This window comes from Ictalurus furcatus, chromosome 9, assembly GCF_023375685.1.
Source record: "Ictalurus furcatus strain D&B chromosome 9, Billie_1.0, whole genome shotgun sequence".
NCBI classification, from domain to species: Eukaryota; Metazoa; Chordata; class Actinopteri; order Siluriformes; family Ictaluridae; genus Ictalurus; species Ictalurus furcatus.
Genome location: NC_071263.1, coordinates 30,087,578 through 30,106,400, shown reverse-complemented (window position 1 = coordinate 30,106,400; position 18,823 = coordinate 30,087,578). Strand labels below are relative to the sequence as shown.

The window sequence follows — 18,823 nt, the reverse complement described above, 5'->3', positions numbered from 1 at the left end:
TGGAAGGATTTTGGACACATCACCAGGTACAGAATTGTCTGTATGGCTGTACTTAAGACAACCATTGCCAACTTCAAGACAAGTTTAAGACCAGGACCAAGATCTAGTCAAAACTGAGTCTTAAGGGAGTCCAGGCCAAGTCAAGATCAAATCAACGTCTCTGCATACATGAGAGAGAGTATACACCTCCCATCCAAAGAGCATGGCTAAATTTTGATCTTGGCTCATAGGGTGAATGCTTATCTGTTGCACACCTCAGGAGACTGATACGGCTCTTTTTTTCTAGAAGAAATAATTAGGTCTCTTCAAACTTTGTGCATGTGAAAAATCCAGGTTCATGCAGAAAACATCTTGAGACCAGACTCAGGTCCTACAGCTGCAAGTGTCTGCTCGACTGAGTAAGAATAACATGGCGGTTTTATAATGGACTGTGTACCTGTGTTTTGGGTGAGGGAGGAACTGAAGTAAGCTTTAAAGCCACACCCAACCCCAGAGTAGTCACAGAGTAGTCACAGAGTAGACAAGGACCCTTTTTTTTTTTTTTTTTTTTTTACAGTAAATTCAATTAATAAAATGCAATAAAAGCAAAACTTGTTTATAATAACTAACTGGAAACACCTTCATTGATTATTAAAGCTAAAACAAATATAGCTCTCTTCAAAACGTGTAAAAGCTTATTAGCCAATGAAGACATTATACTGTATCTCTCCCAGTCAAGAAATGGGAGAAAGATGTCTTCACTATGAAGGGAGACAGCAATTTTTAACTCAGATATGTAAATCTATGTTTAATTTACAATTTAACATACAACTTTGTTAATAAAAGGTTATCCATAGAACACACCTCACACAAACACAAGATCCTGGTCTTTTTAGAACTTAGAGAAGGACAGTCTGGTTCTGAACCAGGGTAAATTATGTGGTGCAGCCTGTTGAGGTCTGGAATGCAAAGACAGCTGACGTAGGGGAGGCACGTGAGAGAACCTCGGGACTTATGAATACAGCATACAAATGGAGACCAGTGAGAAGAGAGTGGCAGCAGTTTGCAGGATCAGGTGACCGATGTGATCATCTATAATCACACAACAGTTTTTAGGGTAAGAACGTAATATGATATGACTGAAAGGCCATCTAGTGGTACTACATACTCAGAAAGATTACTTCTATCTGTCTGTGGCTCTAGTAGAAGTACTTCTATCTTGTCAGAGTTACTGAGAAGAAGTTACTCAGCATCCAGTGTCTAATGTCATTTACATATTCCGCAACTTTATTAAGCTGGTGTCTGTCATCCAAGTCGACAAAGGAATGGCTTCAGAAGAAGAAGAAGATCGTCGGTTTGGAATGGCCCAGGCCAAGCCCAGATGTAAATCCTATTGAAAACCTGTGGAACGACTTTAAAGAGTTCTGTGCACGGGAGATCAAATTGCAGTTTGATAGATCTAGATCAGGCCTGTCCGATCTTATCCGGAAAGGGCCGGTGTGGGTGCAGGTTTTCATTCCAACCGAGCAGGAGCCACACCTGATTCCACCTGTTTAATCAGTTGATCTTGGCTTTCAATAGACTCAGGTGACCCACACCAACCCTTTCCGGATAAGATTGGAAAATCACCGAGTGCTGTATTACAAGTAAAATGTACTTTAATTAAATATTAGTTAAGGGGTGTGCATACTTATGCAACCAGGTTATTGTAAGTTTTTCCTTTTCTTTAAGATTTTTTTTTGTGTCTTATTTACCTCAAGAGAGAGATACAGAGAGGTTGGTGAGGAAACAACTTCTTATAGCTGCTACAACATAAGTGAGAACATCAACTAACTTGATTTGTGGCCATTCCACAACATTAACCATAAGAATAAATAGTTAAAAAAGTATGACATTCTTTAATAAATGAGGTGGTGACATCACACCATTCTGTTGTTGTTGTTGTTGATTTCCCTATGACATAGAGTGTTTTCTTTGTTAAATTTGATCATCGTTCTGAGTGAACAAAGAATCTTGTGTTTGTCATTTCAGCTAGTGTTGCTATAAGATTTTCATTGCTAGAACCGTCTTCCCATAACCAGTGGTATCTGGTGGTGTAGCACAATACGTTTAAACTACTGCTCTACAGTCACTTTCTTTTAGGTACTGTGTATATATAAGTTCTTCAGCTTTTAACAGATAAATATAACTATTTTCTTATCATAACACCAATGACACCACCTTGCTTGCCTTTAAATAATGCTTTAATAGAGGAAGGTTAGTCAAATTATTCAGTGTTGGTAACTCGTAAGTTGGTAACTCGGGTTTTTGGATGTTTTTAACGTCTCCTTTTGTTACGCCACGGCCAGCAGATGGCACTGTGGCACGGCTCCGGACTGGTCCCATGACTTTGTTTTGTTTTCATTCGCTTTCTGCCCGAGTTCTAGTTTCTGTTTGAGGATGTCCTTGATTTAACCCAGGTGTCTTTGGTTTAGATTAATTATGTTGGGTATTTAAACCCCTTGGGTCTATGCGCACGTGGCGCGATATTGTTTGTAGCTGAGATGCCTCTGTGAGAAGCATCAGCCTTAACGGTGTAACATCTAAGTTTAGCATGCTAAGCGGTCTTTGTTTTCATGTCCTGTTTCCTGCCTCGACTCTAGTCCCATGTTTTCTCGCTAACTCCGTATAGGCCGCGTTCCCGTGTTTGCTTGTTTGTTTAATTGATTTATTAATAAAGACAGTGCTCCTGCACTTACTTCCTGTCTATCCCTCTGTTTCGTAACACCTTTGATCAAAATCTGACGTTTTTGTCTTAAATATGACTTATTTATGAGTCATTTACTTCAAAGTCTGTATATAAACACCACTTCAGCAGTTCTTGCAATACATTTCTGAACCCCTTCTTGTGTATAAATAAAGGAGAGACCGTGTTGATGTATTTGTTTATAATGTGGTATATTTTACATATTCAACATGTGAAACCATTTATGAAATAAAATTAATGCAGCGTTTTTGTAAAAAAAAAAAAAAAAAAACTTATTTGCTGGGTTACAATTAACAACCCAACTTGATGGGTTAGTTTAACCCAAAATGTGTTCTGTCCTATAATTACCCAACTGTTGGGCTAAAAATACCCCACTTTGGGATGTTTTTAACCCCGTGTTTTTTAGAGTGTAGGACAGCAGGGACGTTGTGAATGTGTGTGCTTAATAAAAACCATTAAGTAATTATTCAATAAGATATCTGCATCTGATCTTGTTTTTAATCCTTCTCTTGTCTGTGTCGAATCTGTCCCCCCCCCCCCCCAAAAAAAAAAACAAACACCAACTTATTAGTACATTAAAGAGTATAAATTTAGTTTAGCCCAAAATGTGTTCTTTCCTATATTTACCCAGCCATTGGGTTAAAAATAACCCAATTTGGATATAAACGGGGTATATAACCGGTTACTATGTATACCTGGCAATGTTTCATAAAATAAACACACACCAACCAAACAATGCAATAATTTATTGATAACAAATAATCATTCATACCCCAAACAATGGAGTTCTTCAGCAACATTTAGCAGAATGGTTGCCAAGCAGCGCACAGATGCAGCAAGACATGGTAATTATAAAGGAATTATGTAAGGAATAACTGATGACAATTGTTTAATTATTAGAAAATATTGCACACACCGAAGTCGTAATATGTTAATATGCGTTATTTTCTAATAGAGTCAATTATTCCGCTAATGGTCTGCACTTATATGCCGCTTTTTTGTAACCTTAGCGGTTCTATGAAGCGCTTTTCTTTCACCCATTCACACACACACACACACACACACCAATGGTAGTAGAGCTGCCATGCAAGGTGCTAACTTGCCATCGGGAGCAACTTGGGGTTCAGCGTCTTGCCCAAGGACATGTGGAGTCACGTGGGCCGGGAATCGAACTGACAACCCTACGATTAGCGGAGAACCCGCTCTACCACCTCATCCACAGCCGATTATACCATGACATTGTTCAGATGTTTTATTTCAAGACATTTGTCAGGTTTCTGTCCTTAAAAAAAAGGTTTCTGTCTTTTTGTGTATTTTCGCTTTCTCTAACCCAAAGATCACAATTCCTAACACTAACTTCCCTGTTATTTCAGTTAACTTGGAGAAACGATACGGAACTGTAATGCAGTCAAGGCCTGACTGGAACTACTTCAGCTGTGCATTTACTGAAAAATAATTGCACACCTCAGAACGTCTGTCAGCCAATCAGAATCGAGAACAGAGCTGCGGTATAAACTTGGTTACAGTCCAGTCCAGTAAGTGGCATTAATGCACCTTTCAGTTTGATTTAAACTGCCTTTATTGAAAGAGTAAGATATTATATTTGATAAGAGTGAGTATCATATTTGATCATCCCTGCGTCTCAGTTGGAATACCTATACCATGTACTAAATGTATGTACTCATTTTGTGTTTTCTAAACTGTGTCCTTCAATTTGGCGAAGCAAACCATCACAAAACTCCTCCTCCTTCATGCAAGATACTGTGGGTAATATTAGCTGAAAAAAGTGTCCACGGATCCATACTTCGAAACTCTACCAGAAATACTAGACCATCCGGGTACCTTTGGGATGGGCTCTTAGTTGTTTTTTTTTCCTCACAAATTGGTATTATTAGCATAACATGCAGAAGGCAGCTCTTCAATTTGTCTCATTAATTTCAGCGTGCCTCCTTTCTATTCTCTCATCCTCCTCTATCCTGTCCATCTCTTTCAACCATTCATCCACACTTAGCCCATGCAGTAAATCAAAATTCACAACAAAATCTGACATTTTGAAATACTTTATTTGGCACAGTAATACTGATGTAATGAGGTCACAGGTGTGAGTTTAAAGGGTAGTCTACAATGGCTTCGAATGCGGATCAACCAATCACAATCGACGACCAAAGCAAGTTTAATAAAGGAGATTTCTCTGCAGAACTGAACTGTCAGCATGCAAAATAATTAAACACACATACACACTGACACACCCATGCACTTCCTATTATACATTTCACTTCTTCTACCCAAATTATGACAAAAGACACACTTCCTACTTTCTATTTGACTTTTTCTGCTTGACTAATGACATTAACACCAGACACAAGTGCTGCAGTCAGCAATTTTCCATAATTCCAAGTTCTGAGAAAACTCAGAATGAACTTGAAAAAAAGAATGTGATACAAAATAATATTTTGATTAAAATGAATAAAATCAATAAACATCTATAATAACCTTTTTAAATAAATGCCTCTATTATATGCATACATTTAATAATGTTATTTTATTTTATTTATTTTTTTTATTTTTATTTTTTTTACATTTTGTTGATGCTTAGATTCTTAAACTACATCACAATATTTCCATTTCATTTTCTAATAATTTTCTTGTTTTCTCTTGAATTCAGAAGTTTACAGGAACATTTTACCTGCAGATTTAAAGAGAAATGCATCCGAATGAATCAGAAGGAACTTCATCACGCAGCAAGACAACGATCCAAAACACACTTCCACCTCAACACAGGACTTCATCAGGGGGAAAGTGGAAGGTTTTAGACTGGACAAGTCCATCACCAGACCTTCACCCAACTGATCAGCACCTCACCTCCTGAAGAGGAGACTGAAGGGAGAAACCCCCCGAAACAAACAACACCTGAAAGAAGCTGCAGGAGAAACCTGGAGAAGCTTCACAGAAGAAGAAACCAGCAGTTTTGATGTTTCTATACTTTTTCTTGCCTAAAATTTGAATGGTCTGATACAAAAGCTTCTATGTTTTATGTTGTTTAATACGTCTACATGTAAACAGATGTAAATAAAACCTGAAATCCTAAACTCTCAAAAAAAAAAAAAAAAAAAAAAAGCTGCGATTTATCTGTTATAATTAAGATCTAGGCACTCCAAATGCAAACTTTATTAGTACATAACATCTTACCTTTTAACTACGTACATTTTTAAGTAGAATAAAATGTTCATTTTGCACGTTTGTACAAGAAGGAACAATTAATGTAAATAAAACATGCACAGCACTGAACAAATCTGTTCAGCTGTATAAAATACATGATTTATTCATGGTAAGAGCGAGCTCGACTATTTAATCAGTTCAATGTGAACAGTTTGAAAATATTCTAAATGCATGGAAAGATAAAGGAACTGAACTGTCAGGAATACTGATGTATGTATGTTCAATATGTCCGAGGCGGATTTACTGTGTCATTTTAAAATAAATATGAAAGCTAACAAAAAGGATATTGTCAAACGGACTGTTTCTGGAGGCTGAACCCAAAAAACGTAAACGTGTCTTGTAAACCAAAATATTTCACTCAATAAAATGAAATGCTCTGGAGTCGTGGCATTTTATGAATAGGAGTTTAGCATAACGGAAATTGCAAATTACTGAAATGCACATTAGGTACTGTGATGTATATATCCCCTGTGATGCATTTCTGCAATATGGACCTCACCTAAATTTAGATCCTTGTTACAGTCCTGCTTGGCATCCAGTGTACACCTATTCAAGTGGGGATGTGGGCATGATCTAGACTGGGTGGTGTTAGGGTGTTTTTAATGTAGACAGCACCACCGTGCATTGAGACAACTGGAAAACTCATGCATCATCATTTCTACAGTAACAGCTCATTCCCAGGGACACACGAACACTCCACATTTAAAGATGCGTGTAATCGCTTTTACGGTGAAGTTTTCTGTAAGGAGACATTGTAAGGGTAAAAAGAGAGGGCTGCTGAGGGAACGACTGCTTATAGCTGCTATAACGTGAGTGAGAACAGAAACTAACTTGTTTATTTTTTATTTTACGCAATGTTAAATGTAACTGTAAATGTATTTCGGCCATCACAACTCTCTGAGTGAAATTGTGAGCTTTTATAGATGGGGATGGAGTGGGAATAGGTTTGGTATACTTGCTCTGATAGACACGGACAGATATAGAAAGAAGAGAAGGCTGATGTTACGAATTAGGATCCCTCCCCATAGCAGATCTAGACAGTGGTTCTGTGGAGGAGGAGGGTAGGATACGGAATTTAGTAGCGTGCGCAGGCGTGCCTTAGGCGGTAAATTGGTCAGGATTATAAAGGGTTACACTGGTGGGAAGCATGGCTGATAGGCTGCTACATGGCTTTGAGGGAGCCAATCAGCACTCAGACAGAGTTTCATGGCTGAATTGGGCATTTAATAAATGGGGTAGTAACAGTAACTCCGCCTCATTACACCGTTCTGTCTGCTTGTTTTTTTACTACACAGAATGTTTATTTTTCTTACATTTTATTATCAATCTCTGTGAACAAAGAATCTTGTGTTTATCATTTCAGCTAGTGTTGCTATAAGATTTTCATTGCTAGAACTGTCTTCTCATAACCAGTGGTATCTGATGAGGTAGCACAATATGTTTAATCTACTGCTCTACAGTCACTTTCTTTTAGGTACTGTGTATATATAAGTTCTTCAGATTTTAACAGATAAATATAATTATTTTCTTATCATAACACCAATGACACCACACCAGCTTGCCTTTAGATAATGCTTTAATAGAGGAAGGTTAGTCAAATTATCCGGTGTTTTTTTTTTCTTTCCATATTTATTTATTCATTTTCATGTGATTCATTTTCATGTGATTCATTTACTGATTTGCATCTCTTTAAATCCAGTTTTAGACTGTGATATTACAAAGGTCTTTCCAGATTAATACTTGCCACACTATATGAGATAACCCCAGACAAATTGCCTGAATTGTATAATATAATTTGTTCACCATGTTAGGTTTAAATCCTCTAAAAACAGATTCGCAATTGAATAACATTATTCTGTTCCAGTTCACATCCTTCAAAGCATTGACATGTTTTGTCTACTTTCACAATTGCCACTACTGTATTTTAGCTGGTTCTAGAGTTTTACCTCATCCTATGCTGTCTTGTAATTATTATATTTTAGATCAGCATTGTAATAAATTCATTCACAGTTTTTTTCTTTTTATGCAAACAAAGGAAAACAAAATTAAAAAGTACAATCACCGAAAACACACCCCCCCCCACCGGCTCATCATGGCTATCCAATAACTATCACTGGTTATACAGATATTTTAAAACCCAACCACAGGCACAAAAATTTAAGTAGGAAGTGTCTGTGTCTGCCAAAAGAAGAGAATTAAATCTCCAAGGCGATGGGATACGTTTATAAATGGAAAGATGAATATCTAATTGTAGAGGCGCGTGATCAGAAATTACAATACCCAGATAGTCAGAAGAAACTACACACGAATCAAGAGTGCTGTCTATAAAAAAAATAATCGAATAGGAATGATACACCTGGGAGAAGAAAGAAAACTTTTTTAGAGAGGGGTTACGGAATCTCCAGGGATCAACAAAACCGTTCTGACACATAAAATCGGAAAATGTTTTAGACATAGCAGATTGATTCAGATTACGGGGATTAGACGGTTCTAAATTTGGGTCAAAAACACAGTTTAAATCTCCCCCCAAAAATCAACAGGTGAGTATTTAAGAAAGAGAGATTGCTCAACAATCTATTAGCAAATTTATTCAGTGTTAACTATATTTAAGTGATTAATTAATCAGTCAGTGTGAGTTCACTCCTTGTCCTCCGTCTTGGCCTCAGCCTCCTCTGGACCTGTAAATAAATAAATAAATTAAAAAAAATATTGAATACACAATAAGCCTGCTTTTCTGTTTATCACATTTTATGATACATCGCATCCTTAAAATGTCTGTCCACCATATTTTGTATTAAACAAATTATGGGATTGTCTTCTACACTTTTGTGCATAATAAGAGTCTTTCAAAGTCCCTACTCAAAATTCACAAGTTGTCCTCTGACCTTTGAGTGTGATTGGCCCAAGGATGAGGACCTCAGTGTGGTGATCAGAGCTAGTGCTTCGTTTCCTGCGATAACTGCATCCTTGGCGACATCGTGAGTTGTAGTCATTGTCAGGGCAGATTATGACATCACACTTGAGGAACACCTGGTTGTGTGTGCGCAGGAACTTGAATGCGCTGAAGCTGAACTGAGCGAAGTAACGATTTCCATTTCTGTATATGTTTACCGTGTTGTCTCTCCGACAGCTGAAATGATAAAGACAAAAATAAATACATCATTGTTACATGAACTGTCTAAATAGAGACAGCACATAGCAAGCACTGGTCTGAATGAGTTCATGGATATTATGACACCTTATACAACTTCATTTACATTCCTAGGCAGCTTTGTAGGTTACATAAGTCTACCGAGGAGAGAACAACTACCTGTACAACAAGGAATAGGATCTACTGTGGGCAACAAAAACATCTCTCAGAGAAGCTGAAGGGTAAACAGTTCCTGATTGAGGTTTACTCAGGAGAGGAAATCAGTGCTGGTGTAGGAAAAACTACCGGAGGGGTAAAAGTCTATGATGGTATTTGAACTGTTTCACTGATGTTTACAATTGTGATCTGCAATTGTGAGTGCCCCGACCATAGACACACAATCTAGGGGTATTTGAGCAGTCAAAAGAAACTTCTCTGAAGAGCTGAAAGACTTAATGTGTAACCCAATATCAGCATGGAAAACCATCACTAATAAGACATACTGATTCTAATTTCAAGGCACCTGTGGAGCCTACACTTGAGGCCTATCGGTAGACTTCAGCTCAACCTTAACTACAATCATTACTGATCTCCTCCACTACATTTTAACATACTATGCCTGCCTAGTTGGATCTAGGGATCACTAACTTCCTGATTCGTAGGAGATAGCAGGTGGGGCACTCATCTTACTGGAATAACTGCAGTTCACATATAGGACTAACAGGTCAGTTTATAATGCAGCTACATTACTTTATTACCTCAGTTACATTATAATGGGGTTACATAACCTCCTCCAACTCCTTAAGCCTGAGGATCCTAGTGTTAGATGCTATTTGTTGACTTTATCTCAACCTTCAATGAAACCATTCCTGTATACAACTCACTATGCCTGACACAATGTTAGCTTATCACTAACATCCTGCTTGGTAGGGGGTAATAGTTGGGCCAAGTGTAACTCACATCTTGAACCCTGACAATCAGCTACACACGCTCACACTATTATTTGTGTTGCCTTTAAAAGGTGGGTCCACTGAGGTATTGCTATTGGTTTACAGGGACAAGAATATGTGTACCAATGTTGCTTGTGTCAGTGTACTTGTTATAGTTGTGCGTGAGTGTGTGTCTGTGTGTTGTACCCATTGCGTATAAGGTCATAGGTGCGGCTGCTGTAGTCGTGGTTTGGCGAGGCCACACAGGAGTCCATGAACAGATGGAGGCTTGGTTCGGCTGGGGTTAGCTGCACCTGCACGTACAGTTGCTGATTGAGGTTCACTCGGTACGGGAAATCGGTGATGGGGTAGTAAAAGCTTCTGGATGGGTAAAAGGCCATGGTGGTGTTGAACCGACCCGTTCCAGTGATAGCTGCATTTGTAATCTCTTTGGCCTCATAAAGAATCTCGACTGAAGAATCACGCTCCATCACACATCTCACAACCAACGGGAACTCTGTATTATTTCGGGTGATCTCACCCGACGTTGGCTGAGCTGCTCGCACATTATTGGTGTAGATAATACGTCCATTCTCGGTCTGGGGGGAAGTGCACATAAATACGTACATATAAGTGCATATAAAATTAAGCACCATTAGCTAAAGTTTGACTGACAACACATTTATCCTCCAGAGTTGCAATGTTATTTTCTCATTTTCTCCTTAATCTGGTCTCCAATTCCCACCCACCAGTACTTTGTTATTTAAAAATAACAATAAATTAAAAAAAACAACCAATACTTGTCTTGTGTTTTTTTTTTTTGTTCTTACTGTACTAACCTCTCCAACAGGGTTTTTTGACTGATGGTACACAATTTGGCCAAATGTTTCTGGACACCTGACCATCCACAAACTTTTGGCCAGATATTGCATTGTGGGTAATTCAGTACCTGAGAGTGTACTTTGTGCGGTTCATGACATTACCCTACTGCAGTGCATTGTGGGATTTCACTGGATGACTGGATGTTATGTAATAATGTATAAAGTGTAGTGTTACTGTTCTCCCGGTGCTGCAGCTATGGAGACGGAAGTTGAAGGTGACATAGTAGTTGTCAGTTGAAGCTCTGCAGCGATGGTCATCAAGATAAAGGTCGTACCAGCTGAATCCCAGTGAGTCCAGGTAGGATTTACGGATGGCAATGTTCATCGAGTCAGAGGAGCAATCCACACGGGCTGCACGACATTCAACGTTTGACATTAAACTATAAACATGCATCTAGTTATTGTGTTCTTTGTTCTTTGTATTTCATTACCAACCTCTATAGTGTTCACTATATAGCCATGCTGAGTCCCACTAGTCCAGGCCATGTTTATATTTTGTAGTGAAATCCCAAATTCATTAGCAATAAAAAAAACCCAATAATAATAATAATAATAATAATAATAATAAAGCTGCAAGCAGCATTTTCAGGGGCCAAGCACCCAGACTCAGTGAGCCTCATATTTACAGACATGCTACAATTATTGGTTAAGGAATCACAGCAAAGCAGAGCAATAACTATAGGCAAAGGGATTCAAGTATGATTTGTATTTTCACAAATTTGCAAGAGTGTTATGGGAGAATGGTTTTGAATATCAGAGTTCCTTTGATAACTTTTATTCAGACAACTCTCAAGATGATGTGAGCCAAATTTGGTGAACATTGGACATAATTTGGAGAAGGAGTTGCAAAAATGGCACTTAGATGTGAGCATTTTTTAGCATGGGAATGTTACTTTTGACCAGTAGGTGAAATTTGTTTAATAAAATTTGTTGCTTAGCCTCAGGTCATGGCCCTTAAGATGTGTACCAAGCTTTGTGTCATTGAGCAAAGTCATTGCTGAGATGCAGCCTCACTTCCTGTTTGGCTGCTTTGTTATCAGATTTGTTGGCACATTATGGGCAAACCATTTGGAATATTCAACATTTTTGAAATAAGTTCTGTGAGGCTTACTCTGTAGATGATGTGCCAGATTTGGTGATGATTGGACAAAGTTTGTAGGAGGAGTAGCAAAAAACTTTCTTTTTTTTTTCAAAATCAAATTAAAAATTGAAATTAAATTTCAGACCTTGGTGTGCATTCACATCAGCATACTCCAGTGAATTAAAGGAAAATTACCTATGAATTTTGCACAAATTCTTCAAATGATATAATGGAAAAAAATTTAAGTTTTTACAGTTCTTGACCACAAGGTGGCACAAACATAAAACGTCTTGGGTACATTGCTGGCATAGTACTGAAGATACTTTGTTGTATTGTTGAGATACACCCTCATATCCTGTTTTTCACTTAGGGGTATCCTCACTTTTGTTGCCAGCGGTTTAGACATTAATGGCTGTGTGTTGAGTTATTTTGAGGGGACAGCAAATTTACACTGTTACACAAGCTGTACACTCACTACTTTACATTGTAGCAAAGTGTCATTTCTTCAGTGTTGTCACATGAAAAGATATGATCAAATATTTACAAAAATGTGAGGGGAGAACAGGCAAACTCCAAAGTCAAATCAAATGAAATAAATTAAACTAAACAAATCTGACATTTAATAATAGAGCAACTCAAAATCAATTCATTCCTTTAATATGAATATGATTGCTGGTTCAGTACGTCAGTATTCGGTACTGAAACATTACCTGCTGTCAGTGAGCTTTCTGTCATCGTGGATTCTTAAACAGAGTGAGAAAATATTCAGTTAGAGACGTTTAAGTAAATAGGAAACTAAAGAATGGAAGAAGGTCTAGAATGTAGAAACAGAAACGATTTCTAGATCCAAATAAAGAGAAATAATGGAGGAGACAGAGCAGTTTTACTGAGAATACACCGGTTAAAGAGAACTACATTTTTACCTTGTGTTGTTGTTGTTGTGGTGTTGGTGGTGGTGGGGAAACAATAATCTATATGAAAAATGGTAAAAAGTTCACACTTTATGTATTAAAAATCACATGTCTGTGAGTCTCCATTTTGTTAAACACTACTACTGATTTCACACTGTCACTAGCTCTTTCCATCTGTTTATAACTCTGCATCCTATCAACATGGGAAAGAACGAAAAGAAAAAAAAAAATAAATAGAAAAGTAAAAGTAAAATCTTTTTTTTTTTTAATTTACAGATTGAAACATTTCATAATAAATAGTAATGTTAATTTAGGACTAAAAAATTACATATATCTTACGTTAACTAGATTTTTAAAACTTTATTACATTAACTAGATTTTTAAAAAATAGTTCTCACCGTAATAGTCATTGCAGCAGTTTCCATAGGACTGACAGAAGCTGGTGCAGGAACAGAGCGCACCATTATAACCACAGTGATCCCTGCAGCTAATGTAATCTAAAAAAACAAACAAATAAAAAAGTCAAGTCAAATGAAATAAATTAAACTAAACAAATCTGACATTTAATAATATATCAACTCAAAATCAATTCATTCCTTTAACCTTAATATGATTGCTGATTTAGTACGTCATACAGACCATCATATACATTCACATAATCACAGTTGAAGCAGCGGTCCAGACTACACACACACACACACACACACACACACACACACACACACACACACACACACACACACACAGGCTGTAGGAGTTAGTTTTTTCTTATTAAGTAATTTAAAAAATGTTAACTTTATGTGCTGTCATCTGTATTTAGATAGAACGCCTTACACAACATCATTTTGAAAAAAATGTTTTTTGTTTTCATAAAGTAGAGTCTGAAGTACAATGGCTATTAAAAGTCTACACACCCCTGTTACAATGGCATTTATTATGATGAAAAACAAATGAAACCAGGATAAATCATGTTAGAACTTTTTCCACCCTCAATGTGAAATTATGATGTATAAAAACCTGAATGAAAAACAATCAGAAACATTTTAGGGATTTTCTTCACAACCCACTACTGAAGCCATGGTCCACAAAGAGCTTACAAAACACGCACAGTATCGATCAGGAGAGGGGTAATTAAAGAATTTCTAAAACATTAAATGTACCATGGGACACCGTAAAGGCCATCATCAGCATGCGGAGAAAATGGAACACTGCAGTGACATCACCAAGAACAGCACGTCCCTCCAACATTTATAAAAGGACAAGACAAAAGCTTACCAGGGAGGCTGCCAAAACACCAACAGCAACATTAAAGGAGCTGCAGGAATATCTGACAAGTACTGATTACACTCTGCACATGACAACAATCTCTCATTCTTCACATGTCTGGGCTGTGGGGTATGGTGCCTAGACGGAAGCACTTTCTCACAAAACATCCAAGCTCAACTAAATCCCCCAAACCATGTGGCAAAAATGTATGTATGGCCTGATGAGACCAATTCCAAAAGGTATATTTGGTGCAAACAAAAGGCACATCACCAAAAGAGCACCGTAGCTACGGTGAAGCACGTGGTGGCAGCATCATGCATTACGGCTGTTTTTTTACGGCATTTTGGGAGGTCAGAGGTCAGAGTCAAGATGGCGCCAGTGTCCCTGTCGGCATGCCGTCTCTCTTATCTTTCCCATGTATTACAGTTTGTTGTACAGTTTTTAAGCATGCTATTGTTCAACCTTTGCTTAAGAAACAGGGTTTGGATGAAGGTTGCCTTAATAATTATCGGCCTGTCTCTAAGCTACCGTTTCTGTCAAAGCTGCTTGAGAAAGTAGTACAATCTCAATTGCTCCTGTTTTTAAACTCAGCTATGTTATTTGAACCTTTACAATCTGGTTTCACTGCTTTTCATAGTACGGAGTCTGCTTTGTTAAAAGTGTCCAATGACATTTTACTCACAGTGGATGCTGGGAAAAATACTGTGTTGATGCTATCAGATCTTACAGCTGCCTTTGATACTGTAGACCATAACATACTTCTCTGGCGCTTAGAGCATCTGTTTGGTATCAAGGGCACCGCCCTACAATGGCTCAGCTTATATTTTGAGGACAGGTCTTTCTCGGTAGCGTTGGGTAATTTCTGCTCTTCTTCTAGTCCTATTATTAGTGGTGTTCCTCAAGGCTCCATTCTGGGCCCACTTCTTTTTAATTTATGTATGTGGCCGTTGGGGAATATTATTAGGGCTCACAATGTCTCTTTTCATTTATATGCTGATGATACCCAGTTGTACATTCCTTTGAAAGCTGGTGACCCATTCAGCCATTGCTGGACTGTCTGGATGACATTAAAAAATGGTTGACAAATAATTTCCTCCGACTTAATGAAGACAAAACTGAAATAATTGTTTTTGGCCCCCTGAGACTGAGAGATGGTCTCATTAACGAGCTCCATAATCACTTTCCCTCAATTTCTTCCCAGGTTCGGAACCTTGGCTCCATTCTGGACTCAGAATTATGCTTAACCAAGCAGATAAATTCGGTCGTTAAGACTAGTTTTTATCAACTACGGATTATTTCGAAACTCAAAAAATTTTTGTCTTTCCAGGATTTGGAGAAGGTTATTCATGCTTTTATTACTTCTCGCTTAGATTACTGTAATTCATTATATTTGGGTCTTCCTCAGTCATCTCTGGCTCGTCTTCAGATGGTTCAGAATGCAGCTGCAAGGCTGTTGACCAGGGCTAAGAAGTTTGATCGTGTCACCCCAATTTTATCATCGCTTCACTGGCTCCCAGTCCGTTTTAGGATTCAGTTTAAGATTCTGATGTTTGTTTTTAAAACCCTTAATAATCAAGCTCCTTCCTATCTCGAGGATCTTCTTAAACCACATTCATCAAACAGATGTCTAAGATCTTCTGATAGGTTTCTTTTGCATGTCCCTCGTTTCCGGTTAAAAACAAAGGGGGATAGAGCTTTTGCTGTTGCTGCCCCCCGTCTATGGAATCAACTGCCACTGGACATCCGCCTTGCACCTTCTATTACCACTTTTAAAAATAGGCTTAAAACTTATCTCTTCTGCCAGGCTTTTTGATCAAATTTTTAATTGTTTAAACAAATTTTTAATCAATTTTTTCTATTGTCCATTGTATGTTTTTATTTGGTCTAATTCTGTTTCTATGTTATTTTCCTTACTCTGTGCAGCACTTTGGTCAGCTTTGCTGTGTGAAACGTGCTATATAAATAAATTTTACTTACTTTTTACTTACTTACTTTTTCTCATTTATGAATGTGGAGGGAATCATGAATAGCTACAAATACCGGTCAATTTTAGATAGATGCAAAACCTTCAGATGTCTGCTAATAAGCTGAACATGAAAAGAAATTTATGTATATATGTAAATATACACATATATGTAAATTTATGTATGTATACATCCAAATCAAAAATTTTGTTGTTTTGTGTTGACTCGCCGTGTTAGCCGTTATTTTTGCGCTGTTCACAATAAAATTCTACACTTGCATCAGTCTTCGCCTCCGTAACTCGTCAATGGGAGAGCTCTATTTTTCGTCATTTTTGGCTGTTTTGCTGAATTCGGCCCTGTTATTTAAAAGGTATGTCTTGGAATTTAGATGTATACATGCCACGGGCAGTCCTTAAAGCATGTAGCAAAGATTTAGCAGGTTAGCAGGTGGAGAGGATGGCCCGACATGGACGGCCTAAAGATCAATGAGATTACTGAGGATGGTACCACTTAAAAACCATAAGGAAGGCTTTGGACTACTATTGATATGACCAGTTCATATATGACCTGTGACAGCTCTCTGACCAGAGAAGGCTGAAAACGTGGGATGGCCTTGGCCAGGGCAGGCCCTACAGTAGCACTGGGGGCTAACTGCCCGAACAACCTCATGTCCCCTGATACGTCCCTCCACGGCCCCTCAGGACCGTTCCTTCCTTGCCTGCTTTGCTTTTATGATCATTCTTAGATCAGGCCTCTTAGCAGGCTGTGGCCGTCCGGTCCCCCTGGCTCTCTGCGCAGGGGAGGCAGCCCGCCACACTCGCCTTCTGTGCCTCCCTCGCACAAACAACAGACATGCAGTCCCACTGAAGATAATAAGGCTGGTGGCGTGGTTCAGAGGTGCCATATATATATATATATATATAATGTCTTGCGATGCGCTTTATTGCCACGTCACCTGATCATGGCAGGCCTATAAGTAGAGGCATGATTTTACACAAGCTTCATATACCGGTCACGCGCGCAAGGCGCTCCCATACTGTTATGCTAAATGCAACGTTGAAGTTCCCTTTGAAAGGGAATGTTGGGGTTACGCATGTAATCCTGTTCCCTGAGAAGGGAACGAGACGTTGCATAGCACTGTCATACCAGGGCAGGCCTGTGGATAGCGTCTTCGCTCCAGATAATAGAGGCTGGCGGTGTGGTTCACAGGTGCCATATATATATCATGCGACACGCTTAATTGCCACGTCACCTGATCATGGCAGGCCTATAAGTAGAGGCATGATTTTACACAAGCTTCAGATACCGGTCACGCGCGCAAGGCGCTCCCATACTGTTATGCTAAATGCAACGTTGAAGTTCCCTTTGAAAGGGAACACAGTATCAGTGTTATAAACACAGTAAAAGTGTGAAAGTTTCATTTGGTTTGAGAAAATATCATAATGTATTTTAAAAATCAATACGTTACTAAAAAGTTACTCCTCCATCGGTGGAACAGTTCTGTTCATCATTTTACACACTTTCTTTTTCCCTCTTCTGAACAAAATCACGGTCCCCTTCGCTGTGACCTGTTTTCTGTGATGGTTTTTGAAATGTATTTATCCTGAATCAGAACCCTGAGAAGAAAGTTCTCCTAATGCTACAGTCTTCAACAGACCATTGAAGTGGCGTTGCTGTTACCACCCCGAAGTTGATTATTTTCCTTTTAACAGCATGTTCGGTAGTGTTTTCTACCACGGCCATTGGTAAATGCATATTATTTATTGATTGATTGATTGATTTTTATCACATTGATTTTTATCACTTTTTCACTGAACTGTCCATAAACAAAATGAATGGAGTTGAAATGAGATTAAATAACACTTACCTATGAAAGCCCATTCTGCTCGAAAACCTTGTGGAGTCACGCTGCCGTCACTGGAGAAAACGACGGTCATGTATCTGCTGCTGGAGTTGAAGGTAGCTCTCTGATTTCCACTCACAGTACCCAAAAGTGAATGCTGAGCAGTCGGACCGTTGTACATGCGGATAAAGTCCCAGCCTGACTCCAAACTGAAGAAAGTGTAATGAAACTAGCCTTACAGACTAACCACAAACAAATATTCTTAAATAATAAAGATTTAAAAAAAATTTTAAAAAAAAGTCAGGTATGATTTATCAGTAGGTGAGAAACAGGAAGGTGATTTCTTACGCGACGAACGTGAAGCTTAACGAAACCACCTGCAGTTCTCCAGCCAGCAGGCTCCATGTGCAGTGTGCATTATTGGGATAATTATTGGGATAATTGGGGCTGAAAAATTCCCCTCGTGACTGAGTCAGATTTCCACCACATGGAGCTCCACCTGAAACACACCACGGTTTTAAACACTATCACAAATATGAGTACCCCTATACGATGGCTAATGTAATCTAAAAAAAAAAAAAAAAAAGTCAAATCAAATGAAATAAATTAAACTAAACAAAGCTGACATTTAATAATAGATCAACTCAAAATCAATTCATTCCTTTAATATTCATATGATTGCTGATTCAGTACGTCAGTATTCTGTAGTGAAACATTACCTGCTGTCAGTGAGCTTGCTGTCATCGTGGATTCTTAAACAGAGTGAGAAAATATTCAGTTAGGGACGTTTAAGTAAATAGGAAACTAAAGAATGGAAGAAGGTCTAGAATGGAGAAACAGAAACAATTTCTAGATCCAAATAAAGAGAAATAAT

General features: G+C 38.2%; 2 protein-coding genes across 2 annotated transcripts in view; both read right to left on the bottom strand.

Moving 5' to 3' along the window:
- The window catches only part of LOC128612158 (deleted in malignant brain tumors 1 protein-like), a 63,348-nt gene that overhangs the window by 23,381 nt on the left and 21,144 nt on the right, over positions 1-18,823 (bottom strand). The window contains exon 6 of the mRNA XM_053632042.1: positions 12,889-12,936. Within this exon, the coding sequence (XP_053488017.1) occupies positions 12,889-12,936 (48 nt within the window). The remainder of the gene's footprint in view (positions 1-12,888; positions 12,937-18,823) is intronic.
- LOC128612160 (CUB and zona pellucida-like domain-containing protein 1) lies at positions 7,503-10,516 on the bottom strand. Its single transcript, XM_053632044.1, has 3 exons — positions 10,211-10,516; positions 8,830-9,074; positions 7,503-8,622 (listed from the first exon to the last, which is right to left on the bottom strand). Exons 1-3 carry the CDS (start codon positions 10,492-10,494, stop codon positions 8,582-8,584), a joined length of 570 nt encoding a protein of 189 aa, XP_053488019.1. The 5' UTR covers positions 10,495-10,516; the 3' UTR covers positions 7,503-8,581.